Source organism: Acartia tonsa, chromosome 5 (assembly GCF_053477335.1).
Source record: "Acartia tonsa isolate MP-2025a chromosome 5, ASM5347733v1, whole genome shotgun sequence".
Classification (NCBI taxonomy): Eukaryota; Metazoa; Arthropoda; class Copepoda; order Calanoida; family Acartiidae; genus Acartia; species Acartia tonsa.
In genome coordinates this window covers 33,783,936-33,806,159 of record NC_137264.1, presented here as the reverse complement: position 1 = coordinate 33,806,159, position 22,224 = coordinate 33,783,936, and the positions used below count along the sequence as shown (strand labels likewise).

The 22,224-nt window shown below is 30.0% G+C and overlaps 1 protein-coding gene across 1 annotated transcript in view; it reads left to right on the top strand.

Annotated features, from left to right (window-relative positions):
* The window catches only part of LOC145319977 (uncharacterized), a 91,507-nt gene that overhangs the window by 33,726 nt on the left and 35,557 nt on the right, over positions 1 to 22,224 (top strand). Inside the window, exons 6-7 of the mRNA XM_080162388.1 lie at positions 3,782 to 3,854; positions 20,893 to 20,952. Coding sequence (XP_080018514.1) covers positions 3,782 to 3,854; positions 20,893 to 20,952 — 133 coding nt within the window. The remainder of the gene's footprint in view (positions 1 to 3,781; positions 3,855 to 20,892; positions 20,953 to 22,224) is intronic.

Sequence of the window (22,224 nt, the reverse complement as noted above, 5' to 3'; positions counted from 1 at the left end):
ATTTATTTTAAGCACTCACGTTTCCACATCCTATATTTTCTGATGTAATTGTGTGTATGTTAATAAAATCTCGGAAACCGTCGGTCTTATCGGTTTAATAATTTATAGGTAGGCTTAATATAGGACAGGTTTTAAGATTTTTTTGTTGTTGAGAGACCAGGAAGAAAAAAAATTATTTTCCCTTTCTCATTAAAAAATGGAGGTAAAATAATCAAAAAATAAAATCACTAAATGTAAAAATATTTTAGCTATTTACAAAGATATTTCAAGTTAATTTGTAAACACATAATATTGGGCATAAGTTTAGACTACAGCATTATACAATTTATCCCACTTTACCCACAAGATGTAAAAGAGCAGAATTGGGATACAGTTGTGCTTGTTTCTGGGCCGAAGCATTCCCATAACAACAGAGGGGGGGGGGGGGGGGGTTAAAGAGGTGTTACGCCCCAAACATGAACTACCTCTTCTCTTAATATTTTTTTTCTTCATTTAAAATCTTTATTTGGGATTACTTTATCAATCTACCATTTGATATAAGTGGGCATAACTGAAATTTCAAAAAAAAAGTGTTTTGTTCGTATAATAACAACACAAGAATTGGACAGTGTCCCCTGTTTTATTCATTTTTCTTCTTGGTTTATCTTCAAAATTGACCTTCAAAAAAAGGATTATAGTGAAATAAAATTTGGGTCTGGGAAAACCCTTTGGATCAAATCAAATATGTTCTCAATTATGTGTATCTATCTATCTATTTGTATACACTTAATTATCTATCTATCTAAAAGATTTATTACCTTAGATGGTTAATCAGGAACAATAATCTGTCTAACTAAAAAAAGAAGATTTTTGCTATATTCCTATATTACAGGCGACGAAATTAAATTCTCCTAGCAAAATATTTGGGTATAGTCCCTTTCATTGCAAGGGATGTTTCTTCGTATTTTCACAGTAACTTTTCTCCTATTTCTAACTCCTGCTTGGCAATCACCTAACCCAATTTAACCTAAATTAATCTAAAATAACCTATCAAAAGCCATTTTGAAAATACGACGAATCGCCCCTTAAGGGGCGTTACCACGAAAGGGACTATACCCGAATAATTCATAAATGACTTTATTTTGTATATGAATGAAATAAAAACTGCCTTTTCATACAAAAAAGTACACTTTATAACCAATAGTATGGTCAAATTATCTATCTATTTAACTGTCTATTTATCTATATATTTATTTATCTATATATTTATCTATCTATTTAACTATCTATTTATCTATCTATTTATCTATCTATTTACCTACTTACTAAACTATCTATTTATCTAAATATCTTTCAATTTATCTATCTATTTATCTATTTATTCATCTATTTATCTACCTATTTAGCTATATCTATCTATTTCCTAATTACTATGCTCTATAAATTTTATGATATGTGGGCAGTCCGTAGTTCGTTGTCTAGAATTTTATATCAAATATTTATACAAAACAGCCAAAATCATCTAAAGTCTGTTTGTATTTCATCTTGGCACTTTTTTTGATAGGTTATAATGTCTCTGCATAAAAACACATATTTTGGTTTCAATTCAAAAAGGCTTATTTTTCCAATCAAAGCAAAAGTATAGAGAGGGATGAGGTTAAATAACTGTATGTCCCCACCTCGTGGACCCTAAGCTGTCTTTCAATATCAGCCAATAGCATCGAAAATATTAACACAGCTAAGTTGCTACAAAAGAGAAGGAAGCAATTTGCAAGTAGACGTAAAAAGTCCCCACCACTAAATCTAGGTTGTTGTTGCCTAGGTTATATATCTATACTTATACATTTATTGATTTCCAGAAAAACAATAAAGTTTTTATTTTTAGTTTTGTGAAAACATAAATTTTATAAAACCTACAATACATACACTTTATTTTACACCCTAGTCTTACAAAGTACACCAAAAACTATTCATTCTTTATTATTTAAGAGATAAAAAGGTACAAAATATTTGAATTTTTATTATTATCTTAATAGATGTATATTCCAGACCCAAAATAGTAAGGTTGTTTAGCAGCAAACTTTACTTTCTCTATCATGCTGTTAAAAGCTTTCGTATGTAGTTTCCATGAAACTTGAAACATTACCTAACATCTGATTTTTAAAGACCCAACACAAAATCGGGACAGGGTCCTTGTCATTTTGGGAAAGCTAGAAATAGCTTTTGCCGACGCTATTCTTTAAAAATAGAAATAGAAGAGTAGAAGAATATTCTGAACCCTTTTTTCGTCAAATCTAAGAGAGAACATTCCTAGCAGACAAAAGTATTGTTTACTTTCGACTCAAGCTGATGTAGATTCTTAAAAAATGATAGACTCGCTATTCGATAGTGAGGCAAAATTATTTTTGTGAAAAATCATCCAAAAGCACATTAAAAATCTACAAAAATTAAACAAAATCATATGTTAATAACCCTCTTAAGATTTTATTTTATTTTTGTAAATTTTTTTATTCGATTTTGGAGGATTTTTCACAAAAATAATTTTGCCTCACCAGCGAGTTGCCAGCCTAACTTTTTTTTTAAGAATCCAACTTTGTTTCAAGCTTTCAAATTGTAAACGAAATTTTTGGGCAATTAATTCTGATTCCGCAAAGCTTTCTACTAAGAAAATATACTGTTAACAGCTGACTTTTATGTATGTATGAAATGAAAAAAAACATGCCTTCGTAGGAAAATGTGTACATAATTTCAACCAATGAGATCCAATGTAAATTCCGATGCGATTCTCCTATTGGCTCAATCAGACATTCCCTCTCTTTCTTAGTACCTTTATTTCTTTAAATTTAACATTGTCTGTATCTCTATCTATAATATATGTTTTTGTCGTCTTTATTTTTATCCTTTTCTATCACATGTTTTATTAATCATATATTATATATTTTCATATATTTATCTATAACTTCTTATCTATTAATCTTTTTATTTTATCCTCTATTAATCTTTCTATCTATATCTTTTCCTAATCATATTCATTCATCAAAATTGACTACTGTGTCTATTACCAATGCAATGAGTATGCATTCAAAACGAAAAAAAAATAGTTTTAGCAAAAGTTATATATTATTTATTTTTGTATCATATCTGTATATTTATTTATTTATCCAATTTATTCATCTATTACGTATAAATCTATTCTGGTTTAATCTATTTTAATCATCTGCCAATCTTTTTCATATTTCATCTTTGGCTATTTAAAGTAAACCTAAAAAATTGTTGTTTTGTATGTATTACAAAAAGGCTTATTGATATGCCCAATAGGAAACAATTAATCTGGAAACAAATTCAAAATAAAATACAAAAAAATATATCCTTCAAAGTTTAGGAATTAGCGAAATGTCACTTTTTTTCAACTTCCAAAAAGTCCAAAAATTATTCAAGTTGATAAAATATCGCAGAAAATTATTTTCCTTTATCTAATTATTTATCATTATTAAGATAATATTTAATATTTATCTGTAAAACTATCTATTTGAACCCCTATCTTTCTCTCTCCCATACGTTAGGGACTGCGCCCCTAAATGACTGTAGGAGCACTTGAAAGAAGCGGGAGGGTGGGTTAATGGACCCTTTATTTTAAATTTAGTTTTTAGAAAGGATATTTTTTGGTTGGCTTTACTGTAGCCTAACTGTAAAAAAGTACTATATCCTTTCAGCGGGTAACGAGATCCTTCAATACAGACATTCAGGCAGACATCTGATTACTTTTATATTAAAGTTATTCTAACTGATTTTTTTTGTTTAGATCTTTTTCTTGTTTGAATGGAAGAGAATATGTACTGCTCAATTATTTGGAACAGATACCAGCTAACTATCAGGTTTGTTCATTTATAACTAGTGGATTCGCCCCTAGAGGCATCTAGCAAAGCTTTTAAGTATATTGTATTATTATCTTTCCATTTGTTTTATAAATCTAGTTTTACATATTTCAAAGCATATGAGAAAGAATTAATTTTTAAAAATTCATTACAGTTTTTTATTCAAAGATTTTCAACTTAAATCTCTCTTTTATTAGCTCTTAAACTACTAAAATCATGTCATAACTAGGATGAAAACATCCATTGGCTACAAACAATTAAATCTAAATATAAGGGATCTAAAGGAATAAGACAACATTACCCCTTCTTTATAATACAATCAGTGGTTGAAACGTTTGAAAACTCAACCTAATAAACCAATCAAAATTCATTAAAAGTCCCCAAAGTTGTTAAGCCAACGATAAGAAAGCGTTATTATAAGACTTTGGGGACTGGTGTAAAAAACAGCCAATTGTCCCTTCCCTCTATGGATACTAGTCACCGAAAGTATGTATTTATTTAGATAAATATGGCCATACTGGCCGACATACATACATACATACAAACTACATATAAGCATACAGCATAAATAGCAGAGTAGATGCGCTCCTACTACACAAGGAAGAATAATGGCTAGTTTACAGCATGTACTAAATATGTTTCATGATTTTGATTAAAATCGCCATTTACGGTGTGAGCCGTGTTATAAATCTTGGACATGGGACAGGTATGCTAAAAATGGACATAAAAGAATAAATAAATTCTACTATTTGAAAAGTTGTAATGATACCGACGTAAATATTAGCCAAAAAAGGTCTCGCCATTTTCAGTAGATGCTATGTATGTGAAATTATGCTTTGTTTTGAAAGAGAAATGAAGGCACTTGGATGTATTATATTTTGTCTCTATGCTATATCACTCCGTAGGTCGTTAGAGAGGCATGAAAATAAATATATGAAAAATGATTGTTAATGTTCAAGGTTTACGAGATTTTAATGAACATAAAACTACTTTAGTAAATATAAAACTTGTCCCCAAATTGTTTGTATATGGGCCTAGTTAAGTAATAAGAAACTATAAGCTCATACTTCCACATAAAAAAAGTTCTTGCAATATCTCAAAAATACATTTCCACCTATTCCAGTTTGATCTTGGAAACGACTGTCTAAAACCCATAATAATTTTAAGAAAAGTATTGGCGATGGCCAGATTTTAGGCCTTTTAGCTTTTTAAAGTTTTTTTAGGTCAAAATATTTTTTTAACAAAAGTATTCGGTTGGGGGTCGTAAAACAAGATATTGGGAATAACTACTTTCCTTATCCCCCTCCCCTCCCCTTGAGATTTTATACCCCACTGGTGAATTGATGTGCACGCCACTGCCCCTGACCTAAACATCTACTTATAACCAAAAAGTATCTAAATTTACAAATCATCTATTCGTAAATTTTTCAAGAGCAACCAACAATTATACCTTTAATTTTTTAATACTAGACATTGTAGATGAGGTTGGGGGTTATAGCTGCTCACTTTCAATTTAAGGGTGTTGCTTGATATTTTGATTATAATAGGCATTAAGAGTAGATCATTGAATACTAAAATGTTTACCATTTTCTTGATTATTAATACCTCTTAAACGGAATTATTTTAAGCTTGATCCATATTTTATGATTTTTGGCAGCGGAAACTTCTCCACAATTAAGCCTGTACGTTTCTCGTTATGTTGAACGAATATAAATAGTATTGACTGTTATAGTGTAGCTTCCCTAAAAAATTTGACGCTTATTCTTTCTAACTAAAGAGCTTAGAGTGGAAGCTTTTTATAGTGACCATAAAAATGACGTAATACTCGCCTACCATAAGTCAATTGATATGTATACTGGCCTACCATTGTATTGTATGGCGTCATTTTTGTAGGCATTATAAAGAGCTTTCTTAGAGTGGTTCTCTGATATGATAATTTTGATTTTAAATTTATCAGGAATCTAAATGGATATAACAATTGAAATTAAATTATACACCAATTATGATATACAAAAGGGATCTTTATTATGATCAAAATTATCGGCGGAAAAGTTAGGAAAAGGCTGGTTTATTCAACCATATCAAGATTTAAATAAAGTATTAAGTCGACAAATACGAATGAGATAATGTGTTTGTAAAACTTTGGAGACCTGAATAATTTCTAGCCCAATGCCCTCTCCCTTCCTGATATTTACCCCTATTTGATGATTAAAATTTTTACATTTATGGGCATTTAAATAATTATTTGCCCTCAAATGATTTTTAATTAGGCAATGTTGCTAATTTTGATCTAATTCAGAAAATTAATTTTATGAGAAAACATGTAGTGGATGGCAAAATCCATAAAAGCGGAGCTAAATAGTCATGCTTAGTTTAAAATTGATAGGACAATTCTAACATGCCTAAATTAAACTTGATAGAATCGTCTTATCGTTTCTTGAACCTTTGATACTCTTGAGTTATTGAACTTATTATTTAAATGATAGAATTGGACAAAGAACTTAAGGGGAAAGACATTGAACGATAATTTGATGTACATCCAAAATTAAGATAAATAAAAATACCCCTTCTGTGAATCAAAATTATTAATGGAAAAATTTGGACTATGAGGCTTTATCACAAATCAAGCTATAAAAAATACCCAACAATGTCCTCTATCTACCCAGAAAAAAGGCTAGGCCCTAGTTATAACATTGCTGCGCTATAAACATAAATGTAAATTGTATGGTTATGTTGTCTTTTATGTTATTTTATGGGTAAATTAAAATTTATGATGTAAAATTTGCAGTCTAGCTACTCTTGATTTCTATATGTCCGTAGGTCACCTATCAAATAGTTTATTTAATACTGTTGCTGTCATGTAACTTCCTTGCTTGTTGAAGGGTTTCAATATGTAGAAATTTAACATTATATTGAGTGTTTTTAACAAAAATCACATATATAAGGGGTTATTCGACTATGCTGGTACACAAAGTTTTATATACATGTTCTCTTATTCGTTTGCTTAAAAAACTTTGAGTACTCTTATTAAATCGTAATAAGTTGGTTCAAACCTTTATAAATAAACAAATCTAATCTACAAAAGGGGTATTTATGTCTATCATCAAAGCAGATGAAAATTAATTGCCTATTATATTGTAGCTTAAGATCCCTGTATTTAATTACATCTCTACTTATGAACATGATTATCCTTGTTTTATTTTCCGTTATTACGCTGAAGCTAAAATAAATACTCTTGTTATTTTCGTTGCTCATTATCTACTTATCTAATCTGCGTTTCTTTTTGGGGATTTATGTGTGTGTGTGTGTGTGTGTAAGGGTGTGTGTTGGTTGGTTTGTCTGTAAGGAATCGTGTTTGTACTTTTGTTTATGACATCTTATACACTTATTTATGAGTGTGGGTTTCCCTGGTTTTAAATATTTTTACAAATAAAGGTGGCTTTTTGTCTGTCAACCTGGACAATGTCAAACATCGAATTCCTTTAGACCTAGAGATCTTAAGGTACAAGACAAGGGACTATACGTTTCCACACAATTCAGATAAACAAATTTATCATGAGTAAAGCAAACTAATAGCAGAATGGTTTAAATAACTTTTTGGTCCAGTAAAATTTACAATAATGTCCAATGTCCCTAAATAATTGACTCATTATTATACTGGGTAAAGGGATTTTAAGGATCATACCTATAAACATTTAGCTTCTTTATTATACAAATATGAACCATAAAATGTAATTACTGTTTTAAATTTGTTGCAATATACCCCTCCCCCCTGAACGTGATGTGCCCAGACTTATTTATAAGTTTATTACCACCAATTAACCCAACTTAGGCACTGGTAAGATAGGGATAGATTAACAGGGGATTTAAAATTTTCCCTTATACTTTGGAATTTAATTTGTTCAACTATCAACCCTTCACTTCAATGCTTTTCTCCTTTTTTTTGATGGGGGGGGGGGGTATTATCTAGGTGTGATTTTTCTTAGAATGTACTCATTACCAAAATTTTTATTAACTTTCCCTGGATATAAACGAAGCTTCACTGTAAGGGAGAAATATATTGTTTCAGTGGTTTGCAAGATCCTTTGTTACAGTTATGCAGACAGATCATGTCTTTTTAAAATGTTCCTTATTTTAAATTTTACTTAAAATTAAATCTTATTATATCCATTGATTAATTTTTAGAAAATCTTAAAACATTTAATTTAAAATGTTAGACCATGATTTACCGATGTAGATTAAGGGGTCAAAAATGTATAACACATTATGTGTTTTTAAGAAACCGTATAAAAAAGTTCACATTAGTAGCAAAAAATATTAATAATTCTTTATGGGGATTTTTTAAAAGCAATAAGTTAAGAATAAGTTTTAAATGTTTTTACCTGGTCTTACCGTCTCATCGCAGTTAAAGATAGTCTTTTGGTGAAATGATAAAACCCCAAAATTATGTCATTTTAAAGCAGCTTATAGTGTCTATATTAAAAATGTAGAAATATTTCAACGTTTGGGCGAACTATTCCGTTTGACGTCATATTCCCTTCTATTATGACGTCAATCGGGATGGTACCAGTTATCCACTTTTTTGGACACTTAAACTAATACCACGTTTTGATGTGCACATAGTGAAAACTACATAGAAGCATAAATTATAAAGTGGTCGCATAATATGGAAAAAATATTTTTAGCCAAATAACAAGGATTCGGCATACTGATCGAGCTTGTGCAGTTGACGTTAAATTAACCATTCCCAAATTGCTATCAAATTCATATTTAGTATGCTTTTTATGTAATTATACATATTTTAAAGCAAGGGAAAATTGATTTATCATTCATTGACTTTTCCCTACATAACTCTATGTTGTTGGGATACAGGTATATAACAATGGACGATAAATCAACCTTTTACCCAAACCTTAAAAAGTACAAATATAAACCTACTTCGAATAATGGTTCAAGGAGGGAGTGGACATTGCTTTAAGATTTATTTAGTGTTTATTCTTATCTTTAATTTCTAATGAGCATCATATTATTTAAGATTATATTATGGTTATAAAAGATATCTACTTTTTAAAAGCGAAGCTTTCTATAATTAGGGTCGGTCCGTCCGTACGTCCGTCCGTCCGAGATAGATAGCTTGTATTTGTTAATTTAGGCATGTTAGAATTGTCCTATCGATTTCAAACTTTGTATGATGATTCCGGTAGTAGTTGGGTACGATTTAGAAAGCGTAGCAACTCTATAATCATTACCAGAATGTCCGTACGTCCATTTTAAACATGTTGATTTTTCTACTTTTTTAACAACAAATTTTCAAGTGTTTTAATTATCCGTTTGATCTGATTTTTGGTATATTGATTCCTGGGACAACAAAGAACAATATTATAAGCGAAGCAACTCTATAATCAAGTACAAAAATGTAAGTATGTCCATAAACATTATCCTGTTTTTAAGCAGTTTTTCAACAAATTTACCTACAATTTTGATTCGACATTTATACATTTTATGTTCCGATTTTTCAGTTCAGATACTATACAAGTGTTAATGTCCGTTTGTCCTACCGTTTCAGTGCTTCGCTTTCATGGATGTTGTCATCCTTGTTTTTCTAAGCATATATCTATCTATGTATCCTTTTAGATCTTAATCATTCTAGTTTATAACACCAAAAATGTGTAGTTTGGAAAATTAGGGGTTGTATTTAAAATATTATCTATCTATCTTTTCTATCCACTTTCATTTTGTAACTATCTATCTCTTTTTAAATATTCATAATTGAAGTATTATATGAGAAAGCGGGTTAACCCAAAGGGATAAGGTTATTTAGTTTTGCTTTTCTCTCTCAAATGTTTTTAGGATATAAAAGTAATAATTGTTCATTTAATTATGTAATTATTCTTGGTATTTTTAGTAGTGCAACTACTATACAAAGTATAAGTCCCACCGTTTATTTATACGCTATTCGTTAAGGGAGAATATACTTTCTTTAAAAATATTTTGTATTTTTTTGTCTATCTTTTTCATGAATATCACTATGACTTTTCATTATTTCTCTTTAATGAAATTCAATGTAATTTAGAATGTCATTTGCGATGCTTTTATATGATGCAATAAAGTCTCTTTTATCAGTGATTTTAATTTTTGGCGAAATCTTAATTGACAGAGAAAACCTTACTACATTATAATAGGGATTTGAAGAGACGAGACGATGGACAATACATTAATGTACATCCCAAATGATGATAATCCACACGAATAAGAGAATGTGTTCATAATGATGCTTAATATATGCCCAATGGATTATTACCCTAGATGGCAAATGAGACGCAATAATAAAACAATGTCTAGCAGACAAGAGCAATAGAATTTTGGACGATTTAATTTATCTAACTATAGTTTTATGGTACATTCAAGGGATTGGTTATCTAGGCTCTGTATATTTAATATGTGCAAATTTCAATTTTTTAGATGATCACTTGAATAATTTTTCGTTCTTGTCCTAATAATATTTATAAAATTATCTAATACCTAAATATTATTTTCCCTATAGGCAGCACAAATTGACCAAAAATCTTCCCTAATTTGGCCCTTTTTACAGCCGCAAATGTTAATAAATTTAGTAAGATTTTTACAGGTTTATAATGATATAATAAAAATGTCTATTTTTCTTGTGTATAAAGTTAATAAAGTTGGTCAACAAACTGGCTAAAAATCTTGAATACTTTGATACTAATGTGTGTGTGTGTGTGTGTGACCACTTAGATCTCAGAAACATCTGGGCTGATTGTTTTAAATTTTATAATTTGGGGAAATAGACCAACCAACCATCTAAAAATAAAATGCCCACTAAAAAATCTCCCCCCCCCCCCTTCAATTTTTATCTTTTTATTTGATTATATTATATACTTTAAGTGTTAAAAATATGAAGTCAACCTTAATGTTTTCACATAGTCTTAATGAACGTCATCATGAAAAATGAATTTGCTTTTTAAAAGCTTTTTAGTTGAAATGTAAGAACATATTTATAGTTAAATTATCAAGGAAAAAATCTTCTAGATATTGCTTGTAAACCACCCAAGATTATGAAAAAAACATGTAAGCAGCATAGCTTCTCTTTAACAAGGGTATGCATGTACGTCTGACAAACCGCCCGCCTGTACTTGCTTTGAATGTTATAATTCTGTTCTGATTTTCTTTTTGTTTATACTACGATTTAATTCTCATCAATACATATGTAAAATTATCCCTTTGGTAACTGGTAAATGTTTGGGGGAAAGTTTTTTATTATTTAAACTGGTATTGTCCTCTTCCTTCCTTATATTACGTAACACTAAAGAAAAACAAAATCATAAAAACAATAAAAAGAAAAAAATATATTAATTTTCAATGTCTTTATGGCATTTTGTATTAGAGTAAATTGTATATAGCGTATATACTGAAAGAGAAACATCATAGAAGCTACTGTCGTTCGAGTGAAGCAAGTTTTACTGTTAAAAGAGTAGAAGCTATATAAAAAATGAATTAAAAATGAAAAATATGTGATAAATATCCAATAGACTGAGAATGTACACAAATCAAAAGTGCAAGGACAAAAAATACTAAAACACTTGTTCTAAATTATTTAATATTTTGTTTGAAGAATTTATTTATTTAGATATTTTAGTACATAAACCTTTATTTTTATAAAACTTGAAAAAATGTACAGTACAAAATCGAACCCTGTATTATCTCAATCTAAAATATGATAGGTTTTTTTTATGGGTAGACTTCTTTTGATGAAGGAAATTTCACGGGGTTTGATTGATTGATTGGGATTATCATATTTAGAAGGAAAATAGATAGACAGATATTTCACAGTAAACAGTTGGGGAGTTGAATCCATTTTTATAGAAGCAGAAATATAATCTATGATTACGGTTTTGACCCTCTAAAAAACGTAATGTACCATTCCACTTTCCCCTATCTTGGTGATGATATCATCAACGCCGATATGATTTTTATAATCTACCATTCCAATTTTGCCTCTCTTGGTGATGATATCATCAATGCTGATACGATTTTTGAAATGTACCATTCCACTTTCACGAGAGGCGAAACTGGAATGGTGGTTTACACTTTTGACACATTGACATAATTGAAATCATACATACTATTTTTAGATTATGTTTATCGTACACTGGTCGCCGGAAGGGAAAAGCAGTTTTTTGAAACAGGCTCTCTGAGATTATTACAGATTCTGATATATACATATATAGACTAATGAAAAATGCAAAAAACTAAATCAAAAGCGTTCCTTCTTGGGAGAAAATCCGGGAAAAAGATTTTAGCTATTTTTAACCTAAAATTCACATTGTCAAGCCTGCATAGAAATATACAGACATTTTAAACATGTCATTGCTCAGCACCTAGAAGTGGTAGAAAAATGCTACGCATACCATTGGAAAGCTTATAACCTCTAGTTTCCATATTGGTATATAACGTTTTTGTACCATTATTATTTTTTGAGCTATCCTCTGAAGTATACACAAGTTTGATAAATAAAGTTTTTTCATGAATTTTAAGTTTGATACTTGTTACACAAACCTTTTTAAAATTGTATTGCTTAGCACCTAGGAGTTATATAATTATTTTATATAGGTATATTTATATATTTTGGGTGCATTCAATTTAAGCATAATTAAAAATAGTCTTTGAAATGTGTTTAGTTTGTAGTAAGAACCAAGGATGGAGGGGGGGGGGGGCGGAGTTTATACACTTATAGGCAATGAAATTCAGTATAAAATTTTGCTCTGGATGTTTTTGGGCTTGTTGTTATAGATATTAACATGATTCTTTTTGTAAGATCTCTTATATGATTAAATCTACTAGAATAAATATTGAAAATTGAATTTTGGCACTATCCTTCTAGGGGCTAGTGGGGTAAAACAGCTCCAAAACACTAACATCTAAGGTCTGAACTTATTTTTAGAGATATCAAACTAATTTTTTGTAAACTTTGTTTTGCATAATTAAGCTAAGTAGTTACTAAAGATTTCATTTTGCCACTTTCCTTCTTGGTACTAGTGGGTTTTAACACCCCCCAAAACACAAATATTATAAGTTATGAGCCTATCAAGATGATTTTTTTAATTTAAAATTTATTCTTATAATTGAGAAACATAGCAACTAAAGATTTTGCCCTGGCTGTATGGACTTGTTGTTATAGTTATCAAATGATTCTTTTTTTTAAATTTTCTTATATGATTGGATCTACCTGTAAAACTTTAAAATTTTATTTTTGGCACTATCCTTCTAGGGGCTTGTGTGGTAAAAAGCCAATAAAACACTAAAATTATAAGCTATGAGATTATTTTAAAAGATATCAAGCTAATATTTCTAATGTAAACATTTTTCACATAATTGAACTAAGTAGCTATTACAGATTTCAATTTGACACTTTTCTTTTAGAGTCTAGTGGGGTAATTCATCCCCCAAATACAAATATTATGAGTTCTGAGCTTATTTTCAAAGATATCATGTTGAACTTTAATGAATGATTATTTAGTTCAGTTATTTAACAAAATCAGCCCAATATTTTTTTTAAAAGCCCAGAACTTAAAGTTTTAGTAGTTTTGGGGGCAGTTTTTCCACACTAGCCCCTAGAAAGATTAGTGGCTATGTATCTCAATTATTTGAATTAATTTTAAATTAAAAAAAATCATCTTGATATCTTTAAAAATAGGCTCATAACTTATAATTTTAGTGTTTTGGGGGCTGATATAAACTGCTAGCCCCAAGAAGAAAAGTGCCAAAATGAAATCTTTAGTGGCTACTTAGCTCAAATATGCAACAAAAAAAAATTACGTTAAAAAAATTAGCTTAATATTTCTAAAAATAAGTTCAGACCTTAGATGTTAGTGTTTTGGAGCTGTTTTACCCCACTAGTCCCTAGAAGGATTGTGCCAAAATTCAATTTCAAATATTTTTACTGGTAGATTTAATCATATAAGAGATCTTACAAAGAGAATCAGGTAAATAACTATAACAACAAACCCAAAAACATCCAGAGCAAAATTTTATACTTAATCTCATTGCCTATAAGTGTATAAACTCCCCCCCCCCCCCCTCCTCTTACTACAATGTCAAACCACACACTTTTCAGACTATTTTTAATTAAGCTAAAATTGAATGCACCCAAAATATACAAATATACCTATATAAAATAATTATATAACTCCTAGGTGCTAAGCAATATAATTTTTAAAAGGCTTGTGTAACAAGTGTCTAACTTAAAATTTTAGAAAAAACTGCATTTATTAAACTTGTGTATACTTCAGAGGATAGCTCAAAAAATAATAATGGTACAAAAACGTTATATACCAATATGGAAACTAGAGGTTATAAGCTTTCCAATGGTATGCGTAGCATTTTTCTACCACTTCTAGGTGCTGAGCAATGACATGTTTAAAATGTCTGTATATTTCTATGCAGGCTTGACAATGTGAATTTTAGGTTAAAAATAGCTAAAATCTTTTTCCCGGATTTTCTCCCAAGAAGGAACGCTTTTGATTTCGTTTTTTGCATTTTTCATTAGTCTATATATGTATATATCAGAATCTGTAATAAGCTCAGAGAGCCTGTTTCAAAAAACTGCTTTTTCCTTCCGGCGACTAGTGCGTAGGAATGTATAAAATACTATTTATAATTAAAAAAAATTTTATGTAAAATAAAAATAATGACTATTTAGAATATACCATTACTATTATGTCGATTTAAATAAGGAAATCAATATTTATGCATACGCTGATATGTAAACAATAGAGGCTAAACTGGAATGGTACATTTCAAAAATCGTATCGGCGTTGATGATATCATCACCAAGAGAGGGGAAAGAGGAATGGTAGATTACGTTTTTTAGAGGTTCAAAACCTTAATCAAAGAATATATTTCTGCTTCTATAAAAATTAATTCAACTCCCCAACTGGTAAAAGGAACGAATGTAAGTTTGTCTTCCTATTATATAAAACATTAAGGTTTTTTTCGTCTGTTGCGAAAGATTTTGAAAATGGATGGTCCGATTGAGTTATGCTTTTTGGGGAACTTTATGAATGGTTTAGAGAGGTTTTAGGCTATTTTCATATGTCCCCTAGAAGCTTGGAGGGAAGAAACTCGAAAATAATTTTTATAAATTCAACAAATTAAACATAAATTATATTTTTACAATATTTTCTTTATTATCATAATACTTTTTACAATATGTCTGTCAGTGTATCTATGATAAAAAAATAGATGGTTAGCTAGCTAAATAGGTAGATAGATAGATAGCCCATTGAAAGGTGTGAACAGGCCTTCCTTTTATAAATCTCCAAGGTTAATCACCTTGCTAACTTATTAAACAAATATTTATTTCCTTTCAGAAAAAAAACCTTTTATTCATTTTTTTAACAATAGCAATTTAACTTTTTTTCTGGTGGTGGGTTGGTGAGATTCCTTTGAAATAGTCTAAAACCTGCAAGTACAAATACGTACCTTCCTTGAAGCGGTAGGAGTTTTATTCTATATTGAATTTAAAAAAAACATTTTTTTACAAACAAATCAGCCAGTAAGAAATGTTTAAATATTCGTTATCTTTATAATTGTTTTAGGGGGAGAGAAATCTGTTCTATCAAAAATAACTCGAAAGTTGCTTGGAATCCACAATATATAACAACACACTCCTTTATTTATAGTTAAGATATTCTTTTTATAAACATTTATATCAAAAATTATATCAAAATAAACCTAATTATGAAGTAGGTGCGCTTCTTTTAAGTAAAATATAAGTACACCAAAGGCATAATTCATTAAAACACATAAACACACTTTTGCCTTGTACTAAAGCACATATAAACTCAAATAATGCACATAAAAAATGTTCATTTCATGTAGCAAAATTTAAAAAAATTATTATTAGCACATACAATGCTTTAATGAAACTAAATTTCAGAGTAGCTGTATGTGTGTTTAGTAAGATCCTTCAAACGTTTTAGCAAAATTATCCTCAGTTAAAAGTTTTACTTATACCTTACTTATTTACAAACCTTATAATAATCAACTAAAAATAGATTTTCAGTATCTATATTTATAACATTGTATGAACATTATGTAAGTGCTTAGTTATAGTCCATTTGTATGTAAGCATGTCCATTTCTTAGTCTTAGCTAAAGGTATTTTCACAAAACAGTTTATAATAGTGATAGCAAAGAACTATTTTAATCTATGATGAATGTAAAAACAAGTACAAAAACACTACCGAATATATGGTTTGAAACCAAACTAAACATAGAGGACATATGAAAACTTAAAATGAAGAAAAGTTTTGCTTTTAGAAAATATAGTTAAAATAAAATTGGTGGTTTTAAAATAAATTTAAGCACTTATATTCTTTGTAATTTTCCTTACAAGATCTCACATAAGGATACACACATGGAGATAGGGATAGAACAACTGAGAACAAATGAAACTTCACCCCTTTATTTCCTAAATGCTCTGAAGCTTTCCTGAACCTTCTTCACCTAACCTAACATAACCAGTCTCAAAAAAAGAAAATTGGGGATTAAGTGTGCCTCAATAGTATCTTGAGCTATTTTAACATTTTTTTTTTTTTCAGTTAAAGGGAAGATTTTTTTAATAATGCATTGGCCTATCCCTGATTATCTGTAATACACCTTAGTTTAATATATGTTTCTAAAAAGAAACACTAAAAAGTTCTTGATTTAATAATGTTATAAATACTTTTTTGCTTATAAAGCACTATGGAGATCACTACGAAAACGTAAATAAAAATCACAGAATTTATACATTTCGAAATGACAGCTCCACAGGGCCAACAAAAAAATAATAATATGATCTTTCAGTCGATCTATAAAACCATCCTAATACATGCAGCATATTTGGTATGTACTTTAAGACCCAATAAGAAATATAATTTGATTCTATCGACATTGTATTAACTCCTTTTATTTTCTTTATGGTAATATTCTTTATGTTCAACTATGATCTATAGTTCCTATATAAACTTAACCCTATATCAGAGGGTCATTCGTAACACTGTGTTGGTTTAACTTTATCACTTTAACTCTGTTAAGGTGGGCGATTTTATAACTTTCCATCATTGGCGATATATTTCAATTTTTCTTCCATTGTTATAACCCTGAAGATCCCTCCAAAAAAATACCCAGGGATGGAAGACCTAAGAATAAACTATACTTAAAATAAAGTTTTATTGTTACGACCTCTTTCGTAGGCTTAATAACTTTGGGGGCTTTTATCAAATATTGATTGGGTTTTATAAACCTTCAATATCCAAACTTTTCCATCAATAATATTAATCTAGAGAAGGTATAGTTTTCTTGTCCATTGTCTTATCCCTGCATATCCGTGGTATCTATCTATCTGCACGGGCTCCCCCATAGTTTTTGATGAATATAATCTTTAAAATCTGATTTAGTGGCTGAACTTACCCCAAACAAACTAAACCTTATCCGGGATGGAAGGATAGACCAATTGAGGATATATTACCCCCCCCCCCGCATCTAATTTTAAATGTGTAAAATCAAAATCTTAGAAACAGTGTATTTGGGAAAAAAGGTTGGGAAGATGATTTATCCTACATTAACAAATCCCTATATCCCTATTGGAAAGAAACTAAGTTTTAAGGACGACTTAAAAGCTTTATTTACTAAAGTTTTGAAACTTACTAACAATGGCATTTTTCAAAAGTTGTTCGTTTAGGTTCATACTTAAGATGTTAAAAAATTACTTTACTTCTTTTAAAGTAAAAAAGAATGAAATTATAAGATTAAGTAAAATACAAGTAAGCATGTTACTAACATTTATGTAACAAAGCCCTGAACTTTTATCTTTCTTTTTAAACTTTATAATGGCTAAAATGAACATTTAGAAAATACATCTTTTATTGATCTATCTATCTCATCTTAACATCTGATTTAGTGGTTTCAACTGACACTTTTAAATATTATTTTTTTTTACTTCATGCATACATGTAATTTTTTTTTTGTAGTTTTCTATTAAGTATAGGTTAAGTTAATGATAGTTTCAGAATTGTCTGACATAACTTTTTCTTAATCTTATTCTTAACTTTTTGATTATAAAATATGTCTTTCTATCTGCTTTCTGTCTGCAAATATTAGTAAACAGCTACTCTATAATTGTGTTATGTTCGTACTTCCGTCAGTCCGTACGTCTCAACGCAAAATCACTTAAGTCTATAAGGTTTCGTGAATTTTTATTTTTGTCTTCACTATTTCACTATGTATATATTTATTATTCGTTTTTATTTATCATTTTGTCGGAGTCGGACTCTGTCTTTTTAGTAGCGAAGCTACTCTGCAATTCACTTTGGCCGTCAGTCAGTCAGTCAGTCCGTAACGCTATTGGGGATTTTCTCAGTTCCTATACAAGATAGACAGCTGAAATTTTTACTGAAGATTCCTATGACATATGCACATCTAATCTATATTTTGTCCATCAAGTTTTCGTGATTTTCTCAATTCCTTTTCAAGATAGAGGGCTGAAATTAATAATTTTAGATTCTATCTATTTTCACGAAGTTTTGATAGGATTTGTCTATTGATTGGGGTGCTAGATCGATTCCTAGATTTTTAAGTTTTCTTGATTTTCTCAATTCCTATTCAGGATTGACGGCTGAAATTATCAGGGATTTAATATGCTCATATTATACATATTTCCATTAAGTTTAATTGTCTCTTAATTGAGGTGCTAGATCGATTCTTAGATTTTTAAGTTTTCAAGATTTTAAAGGTTTGATGATTTTAAAGGTCTATTTTATCACTTAAAATGTTTATTGTATGACACTGCACTAGTAATTTTCCCCCCAATATCCATTCATAATTTTTGAGCTTCGCTACTTATGGATGTTGTCACCTTGTTTAAATTTATATCTATCTATCTAACTGTTATGGTATATAATAAATATAAAAATTATCATAAAATGTTAATATTACACTTGGTTTTACAGGGAGGGCGAGGACAATGTAAATTAATGTTCTACTATTATGTCCCTCAATATTTATCAGCTACATAGAGTAAAATTTAGCTTATAAAATCTAGAGTAATATGAATTAAGTGTCTATTATCCCATCCCTTAATCCCTGGGTTTATAGCATAATTAGTAAACATAAGTCCGACCCAAAAATGGGTAAAATTGGTGTTTTTAAGTGAATATTATGGCTCTGTATGCCACATTTATTTGCAGCGATGCTGCTCCTCAATTATGGCTTTCTATGCAACTATTTATTTCAATTTGAACCTGTGGCGAGCACGATGTTTTGTCAGAAATTTTTGACATCCCTCAAACCAAAATTGAGGGGGAAACGAGGGTGTACTTTTATTGTTAGAGGGGTTTTACACCCCGCTTGGGTGTTTCACGGGATGGTGGACCTTTGAATTTAAATTTAGCGCCATTGGACGTATTCGGCCTTGTTTATATGTAAAACTACACCGTAGATGTATGTAAGAATTATACTTTGTTATTTAGGTAAGGCTGATACAGATTTGGAAATTGATTTTATACATTATACCTATTAATTTTTCTTTGTATAATACGCTACTGTTTTTTATTCTGTAGATTAAAATAATTTTATAAAAGTTTAGGCAGTAAATATTTTATTTCCCAATCAGAAATATTTTTATTTGAAGCCAACGAATGATTTCTTGTTTATGAAACTGTGGGTACCAATCTTATTTAGAGTCCAATGTCCAACTTTGAAAATGGTGGACATACTGACATAAACTAAATAAATGTTAGCTACGCAATTAAAAAATTTGCCACGCCTGCATAACAAAAACTTAACATAATGTTCGTGAGCAGTTTAAAGTCTTTATAAGTAAAACTATAGTTTTTGGTATTATACATGTGTTTTAAATCATTTTTAGTAGATAGATGCTACTCTACAAGTCACCTTTTACAGCTAATAAGTTTATAACGTTCGTTCATTTCAATGCTTGCTTTGAAGCATATTTTACCTAGCATTTTAACCTCGCTAATGTAGACAGAGGATGTAACACTCGACAAGATCTGAATTTGGTGTATCTTTGAAACAAGTGCATGATTAAACGGTCAGACGCCTATCAGACAACCAACCTTGAAATGTTGCACACCTGACATAGCAGCAGTTGGGACATTGTAAGCAGTGTTGGGCCAAGATTCGAATCTATCACTTTCTCGAAGTCATACCCATGGATCTCAAGGGATAAGACAATTGATGTTGAATTGATATGCATACCAAATCATGGCAAACAAAAGTATCCCTATTGTAGATGAAAAATTTACACTACAAGTTTGGAACCAACAGATCAAAATTAAAAAAAAAATTGAAAGTTTTTGTGCTACTAAGTAAATAACTTAATAAAAATGGGCTTAAGAGTAGCCGCACTAAAAATACTTTAACAATCATTAAAAATTGTCAAAAATACTTAATAGTTTGCTTTATGAAGTATACAGCTTTAAATTGATTTATAGGGCTGTTTTTAAAATCATTATACAACCTTTTAGTAGCAAAGCTACTTTGCAAGTTGTATAGTTTAGTCGGTTTGTCTGTAACACTTTTAAAGGATAATTTTGCTCTATGCTTTAAACCTTAAACATTCTAGTATCGTTCCAAATACAACTTTTGAGTATAGTTTATATGTCCTTTTTTAAAATTGATTTGCTAAAACTCAAGCTTTATTTACTAGCTAGCCTACTATTTGACTTATCCATCCTTGTATTATCTTTATATTAATTAATTATAAAATAATTAGTTTACATAATTGGGGTTAAAGGTAATTGGAGTGCTATTAATTCATTAATTTAATAGTTTTTGCCATTTTTGGAGGATGTAAAATATATGTAAAATTTTGTAGTTATTTTTTATCTTTAATAACTTAATTTTTATCCATCCATCCATTCATACATATATCTATCCATCTATCTGCCAATCTATCAATCTATTCATCTACATACATATCCATCTATCTATTTATGAATGTCTCCCTATTGTAGGAGGTTGGACTGGAAGGAGGAAGCCAGGACTCTGGGTGTGGAAGCGGAAATGATCTACAGGTTAATTTGTTTGCCCAAATTATAGTGTTGCCACGCTCCGGCTAAAATAGCAAATATCACATTTGCATATATTTCCTAGATAGTGTACTACGTCAAAGTAGGCAGATAAAATACTTTTCTCCGTCCGTTTGTCCTTATAAGCAGATAGATTACATAATTGTGAGGTAATAATACATAGTAATCTAAGTTTTAAGGCCATGGAGGAACTAAATTCTGCGCAGTCGGATAAACGACAACATCCCAATTTTATTGTGTTTTTTTATGAAATCCAATCCGTTTAATTTGTGCCCCCTTGTTTAATCATTATGGAATTTATTTTTCGAAAATTATTACTATCTTATAATTATATACGAGTAACAAGATGTCTGTTTGTCTGAAAAAAAATGTGTTTTTTCTTTACAATTTAGCTTCTTAAATGTTTAGAGGAGGTTTATATTAATTTTGTTGCAGGGTACCACAAACCTCCCAAAAGAAATCGTCTTTGGGATCTTCTCTCCCCCCATTTTTTCCGTTTAAAACTAAAATTGAAAATCGAATGTTGACTACCCCTCGGGCCCTCCCCCCCCCCCTCCTTCTATATTGTCACTAGATACCTCTAGAGGCGTAGCAATTAGTTATTATCTAAAGTAAAGAAGTAAAGTTTGATACCGTGCAAGTTCTTTAATTCATAGAGCCTTCATATAGATCAAGGATGGTTTTATGCTATTCTATTCAAAATTAAAAAAAACTATATTATGGGATTGTTTCTCCTTTTAGAGAGGTGGGGTTCAAATGAATTCAAAGTGGATTACAAAAGTATATTTTGATATGATTATTTATCTTTTTAAGCCACAAAGGCAACTTTTATTATTACTATTATTACAACAAGGCACACGCTAAGTAGACAAGGATAAAGGAATTTCAGAGGTTTTTGTCAGGGTTAATGGCTGAAAAATCAACAAAACGTTATTTTGACCACATTCTTGTGCTTATGGTATAACAACACACAAGTGGGGTTATTTGTAATACGAAGTCCGTCCGTCCGTATCAAGCTTGAGATCCCCCTAACCGCCGAATTGATTGGGCCTCATTTATCAAAAAATATAACTATCTATCATTTGAAGATTTTGGGCAATTTTTTTTTTGGTGGTGGGGGGGGGGAAGGATGGGACACCCCGTTCAAAAAAATTAAGATTTTATTTTACTTTTAGTATGGTTTACCCTATCCTCTTTTTCAAGCAAAGCTCCTGGAGGTTAGGGGCAAAACCTCTAGTTTAAATAAGGTACAAGATT